Here is a 21,712-nt window from a genome sequence, read left to right as displayed (position 1 = left end):
TCATATTATATCACTTCAAACAGAGATGATCCAGTAATGCTGCACTAATGAATTAGACTAACTATTCACTTTAGCTAAAGTTATTAAGTTAGCTAAAGAGTTGGGATGCTGTGTAAGACATAAATAAAGCTAAAATACAAAGGTTTGGGCACCGTTTTACATGTTTCCCTAACTGTAGGGGTCTCTGCAAGCATACAGAGGGGGTACTCTGAGAGGGTACAAGATGACAACTTTGGAATTCTACTAGAAACAGTCGATCATATTTGTTTGTCAAAGCTGAATTCAGGGCAAACTACGCTAAATTAGCGTTTTTAGCTAGCAGCTACAATAAGCACAAAAGTTACCTTATGGCTATCATTTGTTAACATAACGCTTGTTCTTATACATGTAATACATTTATTACCAACCTGAGAGTTTATCCGCTGGTCATTCGACATGACGAATGACTTCTGAAGTCTTAATTCAGCTCAACATGCTGTAGATTCCCGTCAGTAACACTTTCGGTCCGCTAGTAAAACGTAGTTCTATTAATCTGCGCTTGAACCGGAACCGGATGTAAGTTCCAAAAAACTGAATGTTGGAACTGAAATTGAATTGTAGAACTGAAACTGAATGGTGAGAAGTGAAACTGAAATTATTCGAGAGCTGAATTTTTAAAGGATAAAATGCAGTTTCAAAGCAAATCAATTCATTTTCAAAATATAAATTCAATTTCAATTTAGTGATCATCATTTTCAAACCATAAATTCAATTTCAAATTAGACTAATTCAAATTCAGTTTTCAAAAGCATTTATTCAAGTTACAATTCAGATTCAATCTGAGCAATTCAAATTCAACTTATTCAAATTCAGTTTCTGATGGCACAGATTTCTGCCCATAGATGATATTCAAAAGAGAACTGTGGTTAGAAAAACAATTTGTTGTCACGAGTCGCTGAGTGGCAGGCAGGATATCGGACCCAAAAGCAGACTTCACAGAGGCAAAAATGCAAACTCAAAAAGCAGTTTTATTGCTGACTCAAGGGAAAAAGCATACAATACTACACTGGGATAATATAAACAAAAGTCACGGAGAATCATAGAGTGAAACGCACACAGCATGAGGGAGACGTGGACACAATATAGAGAAAGATAACAAGTGACGTGGGAGCACACGGGGAACACAGCTGAGACAAATAATCATAACGAGACAGGCAAACACAACATGACGTACACTGACGGGAGACTATCAAAGTAAAACAGGAAGTACACAGAGGGGGAGAGAGAACACAGAGGAGCATGGGGGAGAGCACAGACTGGGCTGGGGAAACATGATGAAATAAAACACAACCAGTGTTGGGGAGTCACAGATTACATGTACCGGCATTATGTATTTAAAATACAAAATATGGGTAACTGTATTCCGTTACAGTTACCATTTAAAAAGGTGGTATTTAGAATACAGTTACGTTGTTGAAATAAATGTATTACACAGCGATCTTTTACTGTTTCATATGTTAGGCTATGCTCTCTCTATTTTTGGTAATTCCACGCCGGTGGAAACCCAATCAAAACTCACATCAAGAGGCTCTAAAGCCTGTGTCTCAATCCCACGGCCTATGACAGCTCTACTTGCGGTCCGCATAATGACATAAAGAAATATTTTAAAAAATTATTGTTCAAAAAATTATTTAATTTGAAGGCAATAGGCAGAGTGTGACAGGCATAGCCCTAAAGAATGTAGCCTCATGGGCAGTGTAGCCCAGCTGTAAGTAAGCTATTAAGACTCGACTGTACGCTGTGTTCGTGTTTTCCTCCGAAACAATAAGCTCCGTTGAAGCAGCCTTTCTACGCCTCTCTCTGTCTCTCGCTAGCAAAGTGACCCAGAGAACAAAGTAAAGCTAGTTTTTGGCTAAGAGCCTGACACAAACCCGATGTATTAGCCAGAGGTCCCTTTACTATGGTTGGGAGCCGCAGACCTGTTTTATATACGCGTGTAACAGAACGTAACGTAACAGAATACCTTACAAAATACATTTTGGGGCATGCAATCTGTAATCTGTAGTGGAATACATTTTAAAAGTAACCTTCCCAACACTGAACACAAGGAGGGGAAACAAGGGTCAAGCACTCACACAATTAAATAAACACCGATGCACAGAGGGAGACACAAAGTACAAAGGTTAACACAGAATAAACTCAGGATACCACAAAGAATCATAAACCATAATACAACAGGTCATAAAAACATAAAATGCTGGGTCAAAAGGACCCAGAACCATGATATTTGTAAGAATAAGGAATACTTTATATACCCCAAAATTTGAAGAATTACTATGTCCCAGGTCTAAAAACATATAAAGCAATGTACCTAAAATAAATACAATATCCATTAAGGAACCCAAACTGACAATACAAAAGCTGAAAAGGGAAACCTTTCAGTTTTAACAGTGTGACTCTTTTACATTGACTCAATTTATCAGACTAGGATTTACTGTATACAATGAAATGAAACTGACACATAACTAAGCATACTTGTCAGTACAAACTGTGAGGGGTGGCAAAATGACAGACTTTCACAAAAAAGAAAACACTCCAGTGAAATTTAAAGTAGTGAAGCAACTTCTTTACTCGAGTAAAAGTGAGAAAGTACAGGCTCTGAAATGTACTCAAAGTAAGAAAGTAAAAAGTAGCTCCTTAATGAACAATTCTGTCAGCTATTTTTGTGCAAACTTAAACTAAACCTTGTGCTAAAATAATAATAATAATAATAATAATAATAATAATTATTATTATTATTATTATTATTATTATTATTATTATTATTATTTTAGTACATGAGAATGTTATTCCAGTCTAAATTCTAATTCTAATGAATGTGACATTACAAAAAAAGCTTTAAATTTGCAGTTTATCAAGTATCACTGAGCAATCGTTTGTCAGGGCTCTGTGTGCGGGCAGGCGGAGAGGAGGATCCAAGCGCAGGACTCGAACACAGAATTGTAAATCAAAACCTCAGCTTTATTGCTGACATGAAAACCAAACGTGAAGTGACGTGAACACAGAAACCAAAAAACACACAGGCATAATCTGAGGGTACGACGAGACACTGGGTTGAGGACAACACAGGGTGGTAATCAGGGAATGGGTAACAGAAGGGAGACACAGCTGGGGGAGATCAGGGCTAACGAGACGGGGGAGCTAAGCTGCACACACTAACATAAGACAAAGACTTTCACAATGAGACAGGAAACAAGAAACCACTAAACAAAGATGCAGACACGACACAGAGACAGACTAGACACTGAACAGAAACTGCAATACACATGAGAACGCAAAACCTAAGAACTGATACCTCACCAAGAATAACTGAAACAGATCTATAATAATAATAATAATAATAATAATAATAATAATAATAATAAACAAAGCACCAGAACATCAGAAAATAATCCATAATGCAAAAATAGACCAAAATATAAAAAACTCAAAATGCTGGGTCAACACTGACCCAGATCCGTGACATCGTTACCTTTATATAACCTTTCTTAGCCTCTCTTCGTCCTCCACTGTCCTATCCATCTTTCTCCATCTTTGTGTGTAGTTAGCTCTTTTTCTGCATTCTCCCTTAGAAGTTTAGCTAGCAGATCAAACATGCAACAAACTGCACACAAACAGTTTGTGTGTTTCCTCAAATTTGTTGAGCAAATAGAAATGTCCTCCTCCTCAGTAGCATTAACAAGATTCTGAAGTACGGTCCACTCCAGAGTATAAAAGCTATAATATGGCTGTGGTTATCAATGATTTTTCCTCTAAGAAGTTCCTGAAGTCATTACTAGTTAACGTTTAAGGGATGGTTGGCTCAACAGTGCTCTGACTTTTTGTCAGCCTGGCTACAGTGCTGAAGAGAAACCTGGGGTTGTTCTTATTTTCTTCAATCAGTGATGAATAGTAAGATGTTCTAGCTTTATGGAGGGCTTTCTTAAAAAGCAGCAAACTATTTCGCCAGGCTAAATGATGACCCTTTTAAATTAGTAACACCCCATTTCCTGTCCAGTTCATGAATTATCTGCTTTAAGGAATGCATTTGTGAGTTCTCTTTCATAGCATTCGTTTCGTGTCTCACTATGGGAACGCTTCCTGCGTGACCTCATCAGAAGCTCAAATACCATTACGCCAGCCCTTACAGGCTGGCTAGGTGACGCCCATGTCAGGAGGGGCCAGTGCCTCCCTATATAATAGGCTGACATAGCGTCAGATGTCATTGAAAAACCTCTTCTCGCTTCTCACAGAAGCCTGTAGACAACTGTGCTATTGGGTGCTAAAGCTAAACTGTCCACAGATTCGAGTGAACAACTTGGTCGCCGGGCGCTTTGTTCCCAGCTTTTCAGTTGTCCACTAGCATACAAGCAGTAGCAATACTGTTCTGTGGCTAGTGCGGGTGCCAAGTAGCAATACTTTCACCCAGCGAAGTAGCAATACTTTCCGAAAGCGAAGTAGCAACACTTTGCTAATAAAGGTACCCCTAGCTTCACCATCAGGTAGCAATACCCTTCGACGCTAGCAGTTTTACACATTAGGTAGCAATACCTGTAGAAAAGTAGCAACACTTTTCACCCCATGTTAGCGAGGAATAGCAATATTCTCCGCACTCAGTGTCAGTCTCACTAACGTGCGCGACCCTCTAGCTAACCATGGCTACGACGGCAAGAAGATTTCTGCCTGGGATACACACCCCGTGTCTGCGGCATGCCTGGGCTTATCTCACGCTCAGGCTGCCTTGACACCTGCACACGACTGTATCCACTGTGCGGCTTTCCCACGCAAACTACTCCGCTGCAAGCTAGCTCGCCAGGCTAACCTGTCGGGCGGCGACCCTTTGCTGTGTGAGGCTGCTGCGGCGCAAGGAGAAACTGAGATGCCCGATGATTTGGCCGCAACGCCAGGGCCAAGCTGGGCAGAGGCAGACCCTCAGCCCATCGCGACCGTTTTTCCGCGACGCTGGAGTCACCTGGGGAGGAGATGCTAACGAGGACGGAGATGAGTCGGCTGACTCGGAGCTCCTGCTGTCTAACGACAGCGAGGAGGAAGATTCCACCTCCTTGGCTAGCATCAGCTGGGCTGCAAAGCCCTCGGCTACCGGCGAGGTTGAAAGACCGACACCGTCGTCTCCCCTGGATCTCGACATGCAGGACATGTGCAAGCGCGCAGCCGCTAGGCTCAACATCCCGTGGCCCGCCATTCAAACAGAGGTTGTAAAGTCTCGTTTTGACGGTAAGAAATTGCCGAAGGCGAAAAAGACGGGGAAGCATGTGTTGCCTGTTTTCCCTGAGCTACTCGATGAGATAGCGGTGACGTGGAAAGCAAAACCTTACAGCGAGAAACACCCCATCGTGGGGAGCTCCCTGCTGGATTGTGAGGGGATGGAGTCTATCGGCCTCCGCCGGATGCCACAAGTGGAGCCGTTGGTGGCGAGCCATCTTCACCCGAAGACGTCTCTGTCCTCATCGGCCCCATCTCTCCCTCCCAAAACAGACCGCTTCCAGTCTAGCCTTACAGATAAGTGCTACAAGGCAGCGGCTCTGTCAGTAAGAGCCCACAATGCCTCTTCTATGCTAATGGCTTACCAAGCTGAGCTAGAAGAGGACATGACAGCTAACACAGATACCACAGTGTGGGAAGAAATCTGTGTTATAACTGACCACGTCCTCCGCCTCCACAAGGTAGCCATACAGGCTACTGGGAGAGCCATGGGCCTCATGGTTCTTCAGGAGCGAGCACGCTCACCAACCTGATGACTAAGGAAAAAGAGGAACTCCTCGACACCCCTGTCGTCCCTCACGGTCTCTTCGGTGCGGCTGTTACATCCATGCAGAAGAGATGTGAGGAGAAAAAGAAAGATGATGAGGCTCTGAAACTCTGCCTGCCGAGGAGGGCCCAGCACGCCACCCCAGCAGCGCCGCGCCAGTCATTCGCGCAGGCAGCGTCTCGCCCGGTCCCCGCTTTCAGGATTCCCAAAGTGCCTAAGACGCAGGCAGCCCCCCAGGCTGCCGGGGCCCCTAAGAATCCATGGACTCGGAAGCAATCTCCCCAGGCCAGACCTCAAGCGGCCCCTCCTCCTCACCCCGCTGCCGCGATCGTGAGGAGGAAGAAGCGGCCGGCCTGACAGCCTCTCTTCTAGGCGGGAGCGAACCCAGTTTCCCCCCTTCATGGGCCACCCTCCCGCCTCCCAGCTCCGTTCCAGAGCAAGTTCAACGGGACATGTTCCACACAGAGTGCTTAACTCGGGCCGGCGTTCCTGTCACCGGACCCGCCAGAGGGAAAGAGAGCCAAAGTTCGCAGTGTTGTTTCACGAGCACTTCTCTCATGCATTCTGTATTAAAAAAGCCCCGACACGTGCATCCAGGCAGTTTGCCAAGGGCGGCGCTGTCGAGTGTTGCAAAACACATGAAAAAATCAAACATGCTGAAAAACGGAGCACCGTCTGCCATAACGCAGCCCGTGGAGACTCGCGTTTCCACGGCTGTGATGATGCAGATGAGCCCGTCACCTCGCTCGCCTGTCTCTCCACATGAAGAGCTGGGCCACCTGCACTCAGTCAGCATGGGTGCTGAGGACATTGAAAAAGGGCTACAGGCTGCAATTCAGTGTCGCTCCACCACAATTCAAAGAAATTATTTACTCTCGTGCTCCGGGCGAGTCTGCCAGTTTTCTCCTGGAGGAAATTTCCACCTTGAGAGACAAAGGAGCTATAAGAGTTGTCCCTCCCGAGGAAATGCACAGCAGATTTTATTCAAGGTATTTCCTTGTGCCAAAGAAGGGGGGGGAGGGGGATGAGAGCCATTCTGGATCTCTGTGCCCTGAACCGGCATTTGAGGACATACAAGTTCAGGATGTTGACGCACGCCTCGCTGCTACGGTTTGTACGAGCGGGCGACTGGTTCACATCAATCGACCTGAGGGATGCTTATTTCCACATCCCCATATATCCCCCACACCGAAGGTATCTGAGATTTGCTTTCCAGGGGATGGCATACGAGTTTGTAGTCCTGCCTTTTGGTCTCTCACTGAGCCCAAGGGTGTTTGTGAAATGCACCGAGGCAGCAGTGGCCCCGCTCAGGAAAAAGGGCATTCGGGTGGCCACGTACATCGACGATTGGCTGGTGGCAGCCCCAACCCGCCAGGGAGCGACTTGTCACACAAATGCTCTCATACACCATCTGGAGAGTTTGGGTTTCCAGATAAACGTGGAAAAGAGCACATTGACGCCAACTCAATGCATTACTTTCATAGGGCTCAGCCTAGACTCCCTTCGGGTGAGGGCTTTTCTGTCCCCGGAGAGAACGGCGGCCATACAGTCATCCCTTGCACTGTTTCGCAGAGGCAACACAGTGACCCTCAAACAGTGCCAGAGGCTGCTCGGTCTGATGGCTTCTTCTCTAGTGGCGATACCACTGGGACGCCTGCACATGAGAGGCTTTCAGCGCTGGGTGGGCTCGCGGGGACTGGACCCTCACCGAGACGGCCACCGTCGCGTGAGAGTCTCTGCAGACTGTTCACTCGCTCTCCACGAGTGGAAGAGGCCAGGTTTCTTGTCTCAGGGCGTTGCCATGGGGGCAGTTTCAGCCAGGAAGGTGATTTCCACAGATGCCTCTCTTTCCGGCTGGGGGGCCACCCACGAGGGCAGAACAGTGAATGGGGAATGGGGCCCTCACATGCGCTCCGCCCACAGAAACTGTCTGGAACTGCTGGTGGTTCACCTGTCACTAAAACACTTTCTCCCTTGGCTGAGAGGTCATCATGTTTTAGTGAGGTCGGACAATTCCACCGTTGTGGCCTACATCAACAGACAGGGGGGTCTGGGGTCCCCCAAGTTACACATGCTGGCACACAGACTGATAGTCTGGAGCAGTGTCCACCTGCTGTCACTGAGAGCAACTCACGTGCCGGGGATCTTGAACTTTGGAGCAGATCTTCTCTCCAGGGGCAACCCGCTGTATGGGGACTGGAAGCTTCACGCGGAGGTAGGGAAGCAGATCTGGCTGCGATTCGGTCAGGCGACCGTGGACGTTTATGCATCCAGGGAGAATGCTCAGTGTCCCCTATTTTACTCGCTGCACGATCAGAGAGCTCCACTTGGGGTGGATGCTCTAGCTCACAACAAAATTCACAATATTGGACACAGTGGGGACTATTAATGTGATAGCTTACCTGTGTGGCAGTATAGTTTAGATAGCTGCTCTAAATTGTGTTGGTACATGACAATGAAGAAATGAACAGTGGTGGAATGACTTCCTTAACTCAGGTACAGCATTTTCAGAAAAAACACGTACTGTAATGAAATGTATTTCTCAACGCTGTGTAATTCATTAGTGAAAAGTTAAATGTTATTAAGAAATTGAGGGTTTTGTATCCATTTTTTCTAATATTTTTCCGTGCGGGTATTTATAAATTTACTAAATATATATATTGAGAGATTTTAATTTTTATGAATGTTATCACATTCATGTACTTCCTGTCAGTCTGCAGAATATGGTTCCCCTTCTGGACGGCCCAGTGGAAGGTGGAGCTCCAGCCAGCTCCCAGCAGCAGTTGCAGGAGCAAGAGAAGCGTATTGAGATCTCCTGTGCTCTGGCTGCTGAGGCCTCTCGTCGTAGTCGCCTTCTCTCTGGTGAACACTCTCACCACATGGCAGCATCACATGGCACCTGAGTCCACCACACTCTTTCAAAACTAAGTCATGACATAGACAGGACCACAGTGGCACAATTGCTCTCTGTGTTTTAAAGCCCTGACTGGTAGCTGCTTTTATGTGCATGAACTTATATATATATATATATATATATATATATATATATATATATATATATATATATATATATATATATGAATAAAAGATAAGATAAGATAAAACTTTATTAATCCCTCGGGTGGGTTCGTCTGGGAAATTCGGTTTCCAAAGGCACAGCACCGACAGAAGTTACAATACATATACGCACACACACATATATAAATACAGAGACATATATAAATAAAATATACGAAGGGGATAAATAGAATAAATACGAATAAAAATAAAAATACAAGTGAATTGCACATTTAAAGTATTGAGGTCTATTGCACCGTTGACTATTAACAAAAGTATTGCACAGTGAAGTGAAGAGGCACTACAGCTTAGTTGTTCCCCCCTCCTTTGTCCTCCTTTTCCCCCTCCCTCTCCCCTCCAGAGAGGCGTTAAACAGTCTGACGGCGTGTGGGACAAAGGAGTTTTTAAGTCTGTTGGTTCTTGTCTTTGGGAGAAGCAACCTGTCACTGAACAGACTCTTCTGGTTGTTTATGGCCGTGTGCAGAGGATGCCCAGCATTGTCCATAATTGTCCAGCAGTTTTTTTAGTGTCCTTTTCTCTGCCACTGTCACCAGAGTGTCCAGCTTCATGCCAACCACAGAGCCAGCCTTCCTGATCAGTTTCTGTAGCCTGGATGAGTCATATATATATATATATATATATATATATATATATATATATATATATATATATATATATATATATATATATTAGGGGTGCAACGATACACAAAATTTACGGTTCAGTTCGATACTTTGGTGTCACGGTTCGATATTTTTTCGATACAAAAAAAAATGTTCATGCCTTTTTAATTTGTCATTTATTAAAATTATATATATATGTATTTTAACTCAAAAGTACAGTTTTTAAATGTAATGTTGCTGAAACAACAAAGTAATAAAAAAATTAATCTATCTGATCGAGGAATCACTCCTCTTTGGAAAAGAGAGTTTATTACAGAGAAATGGCTCTTTTCAAAATAAAAGCTATACTATACGCTTCTTCTGGGGTATACTCTCAGCAGCATATTAAACATATCAGGTCCCCATAAGGAGAATCGTGTGCTAACGGCTGTCTAAATGACTCTGGTAAAGTTTGTAGCATGCGTGCTTGTTGTTTTTGTCTGCTTCCACTTGTCTTTGCACTAGGATGATGTTGGAGTAAATGTGCAGTCATATTCATTGTGTTCCCACTAGTGCTGTCAGCGTTAATCTGAAATGACGTTAACGTCACAACACGGCAAATCTCCGTTAACGAGCTACCGCGGATCGCCCTGTGCGTGGGGCTGGACGGCATCAACACGTTAACGAACTAACTGCGCTAACGCACTAGTTCCCACCAATTGAGCATTGCGTGGCACATCCAACATACTGTTTTACTTTTGTCCACAACGCGCTTACCTTCAGTGTCATACTTCACATGAAAACCAAAATAGTTCCAAACGCCAGATCTGAATTAGGGTGGGGGAGGTTCAATTTGCCATATTAGAGAGCTTAACTTCTGTCTCGCTAGCTTGCTCTGCGCTCAGTGAATCTGCGTTTGACTACTCCGCCTAGGCTGCACTGTCGAGCACAGATCCACTGAGCGCTCAACACAGACAGCATCGTCAGAAGGAAAGTTGATCAAATAAATTTAAAATGTTGTATTGTTCAATACATATGCGTACCGAACCGAAAGCACTGTATCGAACGGTTCAATATCGATACGAGTATTGTTGCACCCCTAATATATATATATATATATATATATATATATATATATATATTACTATCAGCTTCATCCATCCATCCATCTTCATCTGCTTTATCCGAGGCCGGGTCGCAGGGGCAGCAGCCGAGAGGCCCAGACCTCCCTCTCCCCAGCCACCTCCTCCAACTTATCCGGGGGAACACCAAGGCATTCCCAGGCCAGCCGAGAGATATAATCGCTCCAGCGTGTCCTGGGTCTGCCCCGGGGCCTCCTCCTGGTGGGACATGCCTGGAACACCTCACCCAGGAAGCGCCCAGGAGGCATCCTGCTCCTTTCGATGTGGAGCAGCAGGCTCCTTTCGATGTGGAGCAGCAGCGGCTCTACTCTGAGCCCCTCCCGGATGGCCGAACTTCTCACCCTATCTCTAAGGGAGAGGCCAGCCACCCTTCGGAGAAAGCTCATTTCTGCCGCTTGTATCCGCGATCTCGTTCTTTTGGTCACTACCCACAGCTCGTGGCCATAGGTGAGGGTAGGGACGTAGATCAACCGGTAAATTGAGAGCTTCACTTTTACACTCAGCTCCCTCTTCACCACAATGGACCGGTGCAGCGTCCGCATTACTGCAGCTGCAGCCCCAATCCGTCTGTCGATCTCCGGCTCCCTTCTCCCATCACTCGCGAACAAGACCCCGAGACACTTGAGGCAGAAACTCATCCCCGACCCGGAGTGGGCACTCCACCCTTTTCCGGCTGAGAACCATGGCCTCAGATTTGGAGGTGCTGATCCTCATTCCCGCTGCTTCACACTCGGCTGCAAACCGTTCCAGTGCGAGCTGGAGGCCCTCACCCGATGAAGCCAACAGAACCACATCATCCACAAAAAGCAGAGATGAGATTCTGAGGCCACCAAAGCGAAAGCCCTCCGCCACTTGGCTGCGCCTAGAAATCCTGTCCATAAAAATTATGAACAGAACCGGAGACAAAGGGCAGCCCTGGCGGAGCCCATCACCCACCTGGAACGAGTCCGACTTATTGCCGGCAATGTGAACCAAGCTCTTGCAACGGTTGTATAGGGATTGAATGGCCCGTAGCAATGGGCCAGACACCCCATACTCCCGCAACACCTCCCACAGGACACCCCGAGGGACACAGTCAAATGCCTTCTCCAAGTCCACAAAACACATGTAGACTGGTTGGGCAAACTCCCATGCACCCTCAAGTATCCTTGAGAGGATAAAAAGCTGGTCCAGTGTTCCGCGACCAGGATGAAAACCGCATTGGGGCGACCGTGGCTCAGGGGGTTGGGAATTGCATCTGTAACCGGAAGGTTGCCGGTTCGATCCCTGGGCTCTCTGTCCTAGTCGTTGTGTCCTTGGGCAAGACACTTTACCCTACTTGCCTACTGGTGTTGGCCAGAGGGGCCGATGGCGCGATATGGCAGCCTCGCTTCTGTCAGTCTGCCCCAGGGCAGCTGTGGCTACAAACGGTAGCTTGCTTCCACCAGTGTATGAATGTGAGAGTGAATGAATAGTGGTATTGTAAAGCGCTTTGGGTGCCTTGAAAAGCGCTATATAAATCCAATCCATTATTATTATTGTTCCTCCTGTATCTGAGATTCGACTAGCGGACGAAGTCTCCTTTCCAACACCCTGGCATAGACTTTCCCAGGGAGGCTGAGGAGTGTGATCCCACTGTAGTTGGAACACACCCTCTGGTCTCTCTTCTTAAAGATGGGGACCACCACCCTGGTCTGCCAGTCCAGGGGTACTGCCCCGGATCCCCACGCAACATTGTAGAGGCGTGTCAACCAGGACAACCCTACAACGTCCAGAGCCTTCAGGAACTCGGGGCGGACCTCATCAACACCAGGGGCTCTGCCACCAAGGAGTTGTTTAACTGCCTCAATGACCTCGCCCCCGGAAATTGGCGACTCATCCCCAGACTTTGCTTCCTCCTTGGAAGACGTCTCAGTGGGATTAAGGAGGTCCTCGAAGTATTCCTTCCACCGCCTGACAATTTTCTCAGTCGACGTCAGCAGCACTCCGGCAGCACTATACACAGTGCAGGTAGAGCACCGCTTTCCCCTCCTGAGATGCCTGACGGTTTGCCAGAATCTCTTCGAGGCAGTCCAAAAGTCTTTTTCCATGGCCTCTCCGAACTCCTCCCACACCCGAGTTTTTGCTTCAGCCACTGCCCAAGCCACATTCCGCTTGGCCTGTTGGCTGCCTCTGGAGTCCCACAGGCTAACCAAGCCCGATAGGACTCCTTCTTCAGCCTGGTGGCTCCCTTGACCTCCGGTGTCCACCATTTGGTTCGGGGATTACCACCACGGCAGGCACCAACCTCCTTGCGGCCGCAGTGCAATGTAGCAGCTTCGGCAATGGAGACGCTGAACATGGTCCATTCGGACTCAGTGTCCCCAGTCTCCCTCGGAATGCTGTTGAAGCTCTACCGGAGGTGTGCGTTGAAGCTCTCGCGGACTGGGGCCTCTGCTAGACCTTCCCAGCACACCCTCACTACGCGTTTAGGTGCACCGGGTCTGTCCAGCGTCCTCCCCCGCCACCTTATCCAACTCACCACCAGGTGGTGATCAGTTGACAGCCAGCCCCTCTCTTTACCCGAGTGTCCAGAACATATGGTCGCAGGTCTGGTGATACGATTACAAAATCGATCATCGACCTACGGCCTAGAGCGTCCTGGTGCCACGTGCACTTATGGACAACCTTATGTTCGAACAAGGTGTTCGTTATGGCCAAACTGTGATTTGCACAGAAGTCCAATAAAACACCATTAGGGTTCTGATCAGGGAGGCCGTTCCTCCCAATGACGCCCCTCCAGGTCTCGCTGTTGTTACCCATGTGAGCACTGAAGTCTCCCTGCAGGACAACAGAGTCTCCACGTGGAGCACCTTCCAGCACCGATGACAAGCGCAGATGACAGTCGAGACCCGTTCCCCGACCCTAAGGCGCAGGGAACAAACCCTCTCATCCACCTGGAAAAACCCCAACGTACCGGCAGCCAGCTGAGGGAATATTAGAATACCCACCCCAGCCCGCCGCCTCTCACCAGGGGCAACTCCAGACTGAGACAGTGTCCAGCCCCTCTCTAGGAGACTGGTTGCAGCGCCCAAGCCATGCGTAGAGGTGAGCCCGACTATATCTAGCCGGTACCTCTCAACCTCACGCACTAACTCAGGCTCCTTGCCCACCAGAGAGGTGACATTCCATGTCCCTATTGCCAGTCTTGGCAGCCGGAGATCAGTCCGCCAGGGCCTCTGCTCCTGGCCGCCACCCGGCACACAATGCACACTATGGCGCCTCCTGCGGGTGGTGGGCCTGCGGGAGGATCTAAAATTTTAACCTTCTCATCTTTACTTTGCAAAAATACAGAAGAAATGTGTCCTTGAGCGTATTCAACTGTACTTGTGTTACTTTGCAGTGTCTCAAATCACATGAAGCCCAGTCTGGAGCTTCTTTGATGCTCCATGTCTGAGTGGAAAGAAATCACTGCTCTGTTTTGTTTTACATTTTCACCTTCTGCCCGTCTCTTCTCACTGCAGCTCAGTGTGCCTCCAGTTCTCCAGTCTCCCCAACAAACATAGTTTCTCCCCCTTCCTCGGCTGACTTTCCCATCTCAACCCACACCATGAAGGTGTGATTCTCACAAGGTGAGTCTCTATTAGCAGCATAACCTTTCCACCTGTCCTTTTCAGAAGAACGTCTTCTTACATTACTCTCTGGTGCTGTTTTTGTGTGATATCTCCCAAATGATATGACTATTTATAAGGATGTAGGTTTTGAAAAGTCGTAGTTATGTTCACAATGTGGGCAAGTGTTCCCTCAGTAATATCACAGTCTTGATGCTTATTTTATTAATTTACAACATCATAAGAAAAATGACATGGTTATACAGAAAAAGTATAACCATTTATTACCCACGATAAGCTATCTTTGCCTCTCTTATAATTTTCTTTTATTCCTCTTTTAGTTCAAGCCCTGGGCGCTGTTAAGGTTGATGGCGCATCTTTCTGAGGATTGACTCAAAAAACTGGAAAGTCTCAGAAAATGGAAAAAGAAAAACCAAATTTTTACAACAAAATCATTTAAATGTGTCAAATTAAATTTCTGGGAGGTAATAACAATTTGAAATCCAAAAGAATGGGGTAAGACTCATGAACTCAAGACTCCTCCTGTTATATATGCACTGTAATGACAAAGGAACACTTCAGATTACTTAGCATACTTCTTTTTCTTTTAGCTCAGGATATATCCTACAAAGTAGAAATTACTGAAAAACTAACAAGGGAACATAGCATATAAGAAGCTCTCGCTGAAGATCAACTATGAAAAAAAGCTACAGAGAGTATGAAGAGAGACAGTTTCTAAGAGTGTGATGTAAATGAATCTAAAGATGCATCTGGGCCCTGAAAGCCAAAGTTGAAGAACCAACCAGCCCAACTACTGGCCTGTGAAGCTCAGTGAGGAGTGAGGCTATGGATATTTATTCACACTGGTTGAAGTCTTTGGAAAGTTTCGTGTAACAGAATCACATTTTCTTTACGGTCAGATGCTGTGTAAAATGCAAATAAAAACAGAATGTAATGATTTACAAACAAATTAATTACGTTTATGAAAACGGTACAAGGAAAACTATATATATAATAAAAAGGAGAAATTTTTTTGAAAAGAAGAAGCTCCCATGTTTGGTGTAATTCATTTCATAATGCACCAAATGTTTACAGTGAGTGAAGTAGGACCTGAAGTGGAGGCAGGCCATTTTAGGACCTGGACATGTTATCAATGCTGATACAGTCCAAGGATTTGGCAGAAAAGCATGTGTGATTGAGAGCATGTTGCTGTATAAACTTGTACACATATCGTTGCATGTAAGTAAATTCACATTTGCCTTCACAGATGTTGAAAATATCTATACCATGCTGCACCCTCAAATTGTTACTGATGCTGGCCTTGAAGCTGTGCACCAGTGACACGCAGCAGCTTTAAAATATGTTGCTGCTTTATGTCAACATTTGATATGGATCTTTTGTTTTTCTTTACATTTTATACAGCCTACCAAGAGCTGAACACAGATGCCGTGTAGTCATGTACCCTTCGTAGTGTTACAGGTTTATCTCTGAGCACGATGTCCGGGACGCTGAAGAGACCTATAACCTCTGTACATTGAAATAGCCATCTGACTGGTGTGGGTACTGTACAGCAAATATTGAGGGATGTTGAAAATTTATGTAGCTGAAATCTGGTGGAAACCAAGATAAGTTGTTGTATATGAATGTAATTTAAATTGGACTCACATACAGGATTGGTAGTTCTATTTTTAAGAGACATGATTACCTCAACACAGACACATACTGCATTTGGTTAAATGGCTTTGCACTTAACATCAAATTGAGTAGGAGTTCCTCGATGACTTTTCCCTGTGATTGTGTCACGTTTATAGGTATGTGGATTGTTTGTTTCTCTAGATAATGATATGCTGTATATGGGACAATAGAAGTGACCTTAGAAGAGCAGTTTGGTAGTTTGTTATTTAAAAGAGGTTCTCTTTTGTGAAACACTGGCATTTCATCCAATAATGCAGAGCCATAACATTTTATTTGCTTCTTGTACTGTACACACACACACACACACACACACACATATATATATATATATTAGGAGTGCAACGATACACAAAATTCACGGTTCGGTTCGATACTTTGGTGTCACGGTTCGATATTTTTTCGACAAAAATGTTCATGCCTTTTTAATTTGTCATTTATTAAAATTATGAATATATATTTTAACTCAAAAGTACAGTTTTTAAATTTAACCCTAACCCTTGTGCGTGTTTTTTATTTTGACAGCGATTGACAGAGAAATGTCTTTTTCCAAAATAAAAGCTATACTATACGCTTCTTCTGGGCTTTATTCTCAGCAGCATATTAAACATATCAGGTCCCCATAAGGAGAATCGTGTGCTAACGGCTGTCTAAATGACTCTGGTAAAGTTTGTAGCATGCGTGCTTGTTGTTTTTGTCTGCTTCCACTTGTCTTTGCACTAGGATGATGTCGGCGTAAATGTGCAGTCATATTCATTGTGTTCCCACTAGTGCTGTCAGCGTTAATCTCGTTGAAATGACCTTAACGCCACAACACGGCAAATCTCCGTTAACGAACTACCGCGGATCGCCCCGTGCATGGGGCTAGACGGCCAACACGTTAACGAGCTAACTGCGCTAACACACTAGTTCCCACCTATGTAATTGAGCATTGCGTGGCACCAGAGTTGGGCAATCTGTAATCTGATTACTTTTTTCAAGTAACGAGTAAAGTAAGGGATTACTATTGCAAAAACGGTAATTAGATTACCGTTACTTTCCCGTAGGAACGCTGCGCTACTGCGTTACTAAAACCGTGATTTTTTGCGAGAATGTCTCACGACAGTGACGTAAGCGAGTGCGCCGTTAGTGACAACAGCTGTGTGCAGATCAACAATGGATCACATATCGATTGTGGGAGAGAGTATGAGCGTGCAGCGTTTAAAGCGTGGAAGTACTGACCGTACTTTGAGTTTGATTCCATAAAAAGTGACAAAAACATTAGCGTACATTGTGCGTGGGAAGAAAACTTCTTTTTACAGTGAAAAAAACCCCTAAACTTCCAAGCAAGCACCGAGTAGCTACGACGTGATGGGAAACTCACAGAGAAAGTCACGGATTCTTCAACTGACCGCGGCACACCTGCACCAGGGTAAACCTCCGCCTACCGCAGTCCTGCTTTACAGGTGAAAATAGAGCAACAGGACCGCTGAGTCTTTGACTTTATTTATTTTCTGCTGTGTTTTACTTGCATCTATTTGAAAGAGTGAGTGTAAACACAAAAAATATTTTATTTTATGTGCTGGAATGTGCAGAAAATAGGTTTAAATGTTAAACTAATTTATTCAAGTCAGAGAATGTTGCATATAATTAAATTTTTGCTTGATGCATAAAGTTAAAAGATTAAAACTGATAAAACAAGTTTAAAAAAGAGACTTTTCCATTTGATTACATTTTGTACTTGTACATTTTTTGGACTGAAAGATCTATCGCTTTATCACCTCTTCAGGTTGTAAATCGTGTTTTTAAAAAGTAACTGAGTAACCAAGTAATTAATTACTTTTGAAAATAAGTAATCAGTAAAGTAACGGGATTACTTTTTTGGGGAAGTAATCAGTAATTAGTTACTGATTACTTTTTTCAAGTAACTTGACCAACACTGCGTGGCACATCCAACATACTGTTTTACTTTAGTCCATGACGCGCTTACCTTCAGGGTCATACATCACATGAAAACCAAAATAGTTCCAAACGCCAGATCTGAATGAGGTTCAATTTGCCATGTTGCAAGGAGAGCTTAACTTCTGTCTTGCTAGCTTGCCCTGCGCTCTTCTTTCTGCCTATGCTGTCTGTGTTGAGCGCTCAGTGGATCTGCGCTCGACAGTGCAGCCTAGGCGGAGTAGTCAAACGCAGATTCACTGAGCGCTCAACACAGACAGCATTGTCAGAAGGAAAGTTGATAAAATAAATTACAAATTTTGTATTGTTCGATACATATGCTTACCGAACCGAAAGCACTGTATTGAACGGTTCAATGTCGATACAAATATCGTTGCACCCCTAATATATATATATATATATATATATATATATATATATATATATATATATATATAGTACAAAAAAAAAAAAGCTAAGTGCGCTCTGTGATACTTAAAACCCTCTAAGTATCATGTTACAATGGAAAGTAATCAGGTCCTCACCAGGTTTTAAAATGGGGCCAATACAAGAACAAAACTCTGCACATTACACTGTGTTATTATTTAGGTGTGAGGAAACCTAAGAACGCATTTACAGTACCAGACAAAGCATACTATGACCTCATAGGAGAGTAATCCTAAGCACATCAACAAGAAAGCAAAAAAAAAAAAAAACCCCACAAAACATTAATAATCTAATCAAATCTACAATAAGTAGGATATGAGTAGAACTGAGGCATTATCATAGTCCACGGTTCAGACCCCATCTATTGTCCTCATGACAGGTGTCCATGAACAAATGTCTGCAAACCTCAATAAACTGAAGTGACTGTATAGAAGAGTACGGCAAAATGGCTCCACAAGTATGTGAAAGGTGATGAGAGGATACAAGCTACTGAATCATTGGATGTCATTAGTTTTTCACACACTGCTTATGCATTTTGTCTTTGTTAATTAAATCAATTATGACATAGTGTTAAACTTAATGTTCATCTCAAATTGTATTTACCTCATTTTAAAACCTGGTAAAAACTATACATAATTGTTTTATCACTCCCTTATAAAACCTTAGATTGATTTTCTTTTTACCATGACCTTAGGCTTTACAAAATGTGCAGAAATGACTGCATTTGTTTGGTTGTTTGTTTTGTTGCTTTGTTTTGGGGTGTTTCACACATGGACCTGCAGAACTTTGATCCTCTTTGAAACCATGCTCACAGTTAAAGATACTATCACTGACTAGAGTATCAGAAGGACGAATAACTTTTTTGCTAATTTTTAAATACAAATATAAATACGCTGCACAAAAATGAAAGAAACACCTTTTTAATCAGAGAATAGCATGTAATGAGTGAAACTTTGAGAACATGCGCCATCTGCTCCAGCCTGTCAAACATAAACAATCTTTCCTTTTAAGTACTTAGGAAATCCTTGAATTTATAAAAACAAAACAAAACCCACAAAAAAACCAGGAAAAAAATCACTGTATTCAGTCATAATACTTTTTCTGACTATATAAATGCAGTAGACACATAAACTGTGATGTTTTAATCCAAAAACACACCTTTGTTAAAAGTTACCAGTTTATGTTATAGACACACTGTATTAGATTCACACATGTACACCTCCCTGTTTGGTGTGTATTCTTTGTGCTTTTTGCCCTGAAACTCTGATTGTAAAGGGTCTGTGAACAGATTGTGTGACAATAGCCACAGAAAATGGAATTTGACACACAAATGATCACCGCTCACACAGTGCATGTAAGACAGGTGGACACATACAGTTAGCCCATAAATATTTGGACAGACAACTTTTTTCTAATACTGGCTCTGTACATTTTAAATGAAGCAAATCAAATGCAGTTGAAGTGCAGACTTTCAGCTTTTATTCAGTGGGTTGATCAAAAATAAATATGAGGAAGTAAAGCATGTTTTAACTCAACCCCTTCATTTAAATATTGTCTACCTTACCTTGCAAGCTGCTTTTAAAGCACCTTGAGGTAACTGTTACTGTGATTTGGTGCTGTATAAATAAAATCAAATTGAATTTCAGGGGTTTGAAAGTAATTGGACAAATTCAATAACTGAAAATAAAATGTCTGTTTCTAATACTTGGTTGAAAAGCCAAAGGCATTGACAGCCTGAAGTCTTGAACTCATGGTTTCCTCCTTTTTAATGCTCTGCCAGGCTTTACTTCAGTGACTTTCGGTTGATGTTTGTTTGCGGCCCCGTCTGAAGCTTAGTCTTCAACAACTGAAATGCACACTCACTTAGTTTAAGATCAGGTGACTGCCTTGGCCATTCAAGAATATTCCACTTGCTTTAATAAACTCCTGGGTTGCTCTGGCTGTATGTTTGGGTCATTGTCCATCTGTATTATGAAACAAGGCCCAATCAGATTGACTGCATTTAGCTGGATTTAGCAGACAGTATGTCTCTGAACACCTCAGAATTCATTCAGCTGCTTCTGTCCTGTGTCACATCATCAATAAACACTAGTGTCCCAGTGCCACTTGTAGCCATGTACACCCAAGCCATCACACTGCCTCCGTAGTATTTTACAGAGGATGTGGTTACTTGGACCATGAGCTGTTCCACTCCTTCGCCAACATTTTTTCTTGCCATCATTCTGGTAGAGGTTGATTTTGGTTTAATCTGTCTAATGAGTGTTTTTCCAGCACTGTGCAGGCTGTATTAGATGTTCACTTGGTTGGCTTTTGTGAATAGGTTTTTCTTCAGCATGGAAATGATTCTGCAATCACCCACCACTGTTGTCTTTGACGTCCAGGTCTTTTTGTGTTGCTGACTTCATCAGTGCTTTCTTTCTTACTCAGAATTGACAAAACTGTAGATTTTGCCATTCGTAATATTTCTCAGACAGCTTTTTTTTTTCTGTTTTTGCAGCTTTAGGATGTCTTATTCCACCTTCATGTAGAGCTCTTTTCACCACGTTTTCTGTTCATAGCAAAATCTTCCAAATGCAAGCACCACACCTCAAGTCAACTGCGGGCGTTTTATCTGCTTAATTGATAATGACATAACAAAGGAACTGCCCACACATGCAAATGAAAGAACACTTTGAGTCAATTGTCCAATTACTTTTGGTACCTTTGGTTAAGACGCTGAATCTCCTAAACCCCTTCATCCAGTTTGAATGTGGATACCATCAAATGACAGCTGCTGGACAACTTTAGAAAATACGAAATAGTTTGCAGATTTTGAACTTTGTTAGTTAATTGATTTGGTGGCAATGGAGGCGGCCTTCAATAGGAAAAGCTGTGAAATACAAAGTTCCTGTTTTTCCACTATGACAGTGCGTCCACAGTAAGAAAACAGGGCATTCTCTGTGAATTAACAACAAATTTATGTTTGTAATTATAAAATTACAGCACAAGACCTTTCTGTAATTTTCCACATTTATCATGTAGGATCAGAAAATAATGATTTTTGTTTATTGGATTATTGGAGTCTGATGTATTCAGAAATCACATTCAAAAGCTAGTGTGTTGTATTTCATGCTAAATGTAGCTATCAGTAATATGACTAACATTTTTTTTACAACATTCTGAGTTGAACATTTTTATATTTATTTTGGATCTTAAAATAGAAAAACTGCTTTAACTATGCAAATTATAGTAAAAGGAGACAAATGCTATTCACTTGCTTTGTAAATAAAGAAGCAATAAATAAAATAAAGTAAATGTATACACTTTTAACTAGATGCTTATGGTTTCATTACAGTATTTTGTATGATACATTGTGTATAATATATTTTATTGTTGTTATTTTAATTCATTTTATGATGGTATTCACTGCCATGAAGTCTACTGAGGAAAACTGTCCTGTCTGTATGTCTGAATGAATAAAGGGCATAACCAAAGACAATTTGGACTCTTTGAGTTTTA

At 43.5% G+C, this 21,712-nt stretch overlaps 1 protein-coding gene across 14 annotated transcripts in view; it reads left to right on the top strand.

The window, feature by feature from the left end:
- The window catches only part of plekha6 (pleckstrin homology domain containing, family A member 6), a 70,058-nt gene extending 48,366 nt beyond the window's left edge, over nucleotides 1-21,692 (top strand). For 12 of the 14 annotated variants that reach the window (XM_080302181.1, XM_080302182.1, XM_026167713.2 and 9 more), the window contains 3 exons: nucleotides 8,502-8,650; nucleotides 14,072-14,179; nucleotides 14,500-21,692. In XM_080302181.1, the coding sequence (XP_080158307.1) occupies nucleotides 8,502-8,650; nucleotides 14,072-14,169 (247 nt within the window). In that variant the 3' untranslated portion in view covers nucleotides 14,170-14,179; nucleotides 14,500-21,692. The remainder of the gene's footprint in view (nucleotides 1-8,501; nucleotides 8,651-14,071; nucleotides 14,180-14,499) is intronic. The other 2 variants (XR_013909354.1, XM_080302180.1) reach the window with 2 other exon arrangements.
- The last annotated feature ends 20 nt before the right edge of the window (nucleotides 21,693-21,712 follow it).

The sequence above is a fragment of the Astatotilapia calliptera genome, chromosome 5, assembly GCF_964374335.1.
Source record: "Astatotilapia calliptera chromosome 5, fAstCal68.1, whole genome shotgun sequence".
Classification (NCBI taxonomy): domain Eukaryota; kingdom Metazoa; phylum Chordata; class Actinopteri; order Cichliformes; family Cichlidae; genus Astatotilapia; species Astatotilapia calliptera.
This window is presented reverse-complemented; position numbering and strand designations above follow the sequence as displayed.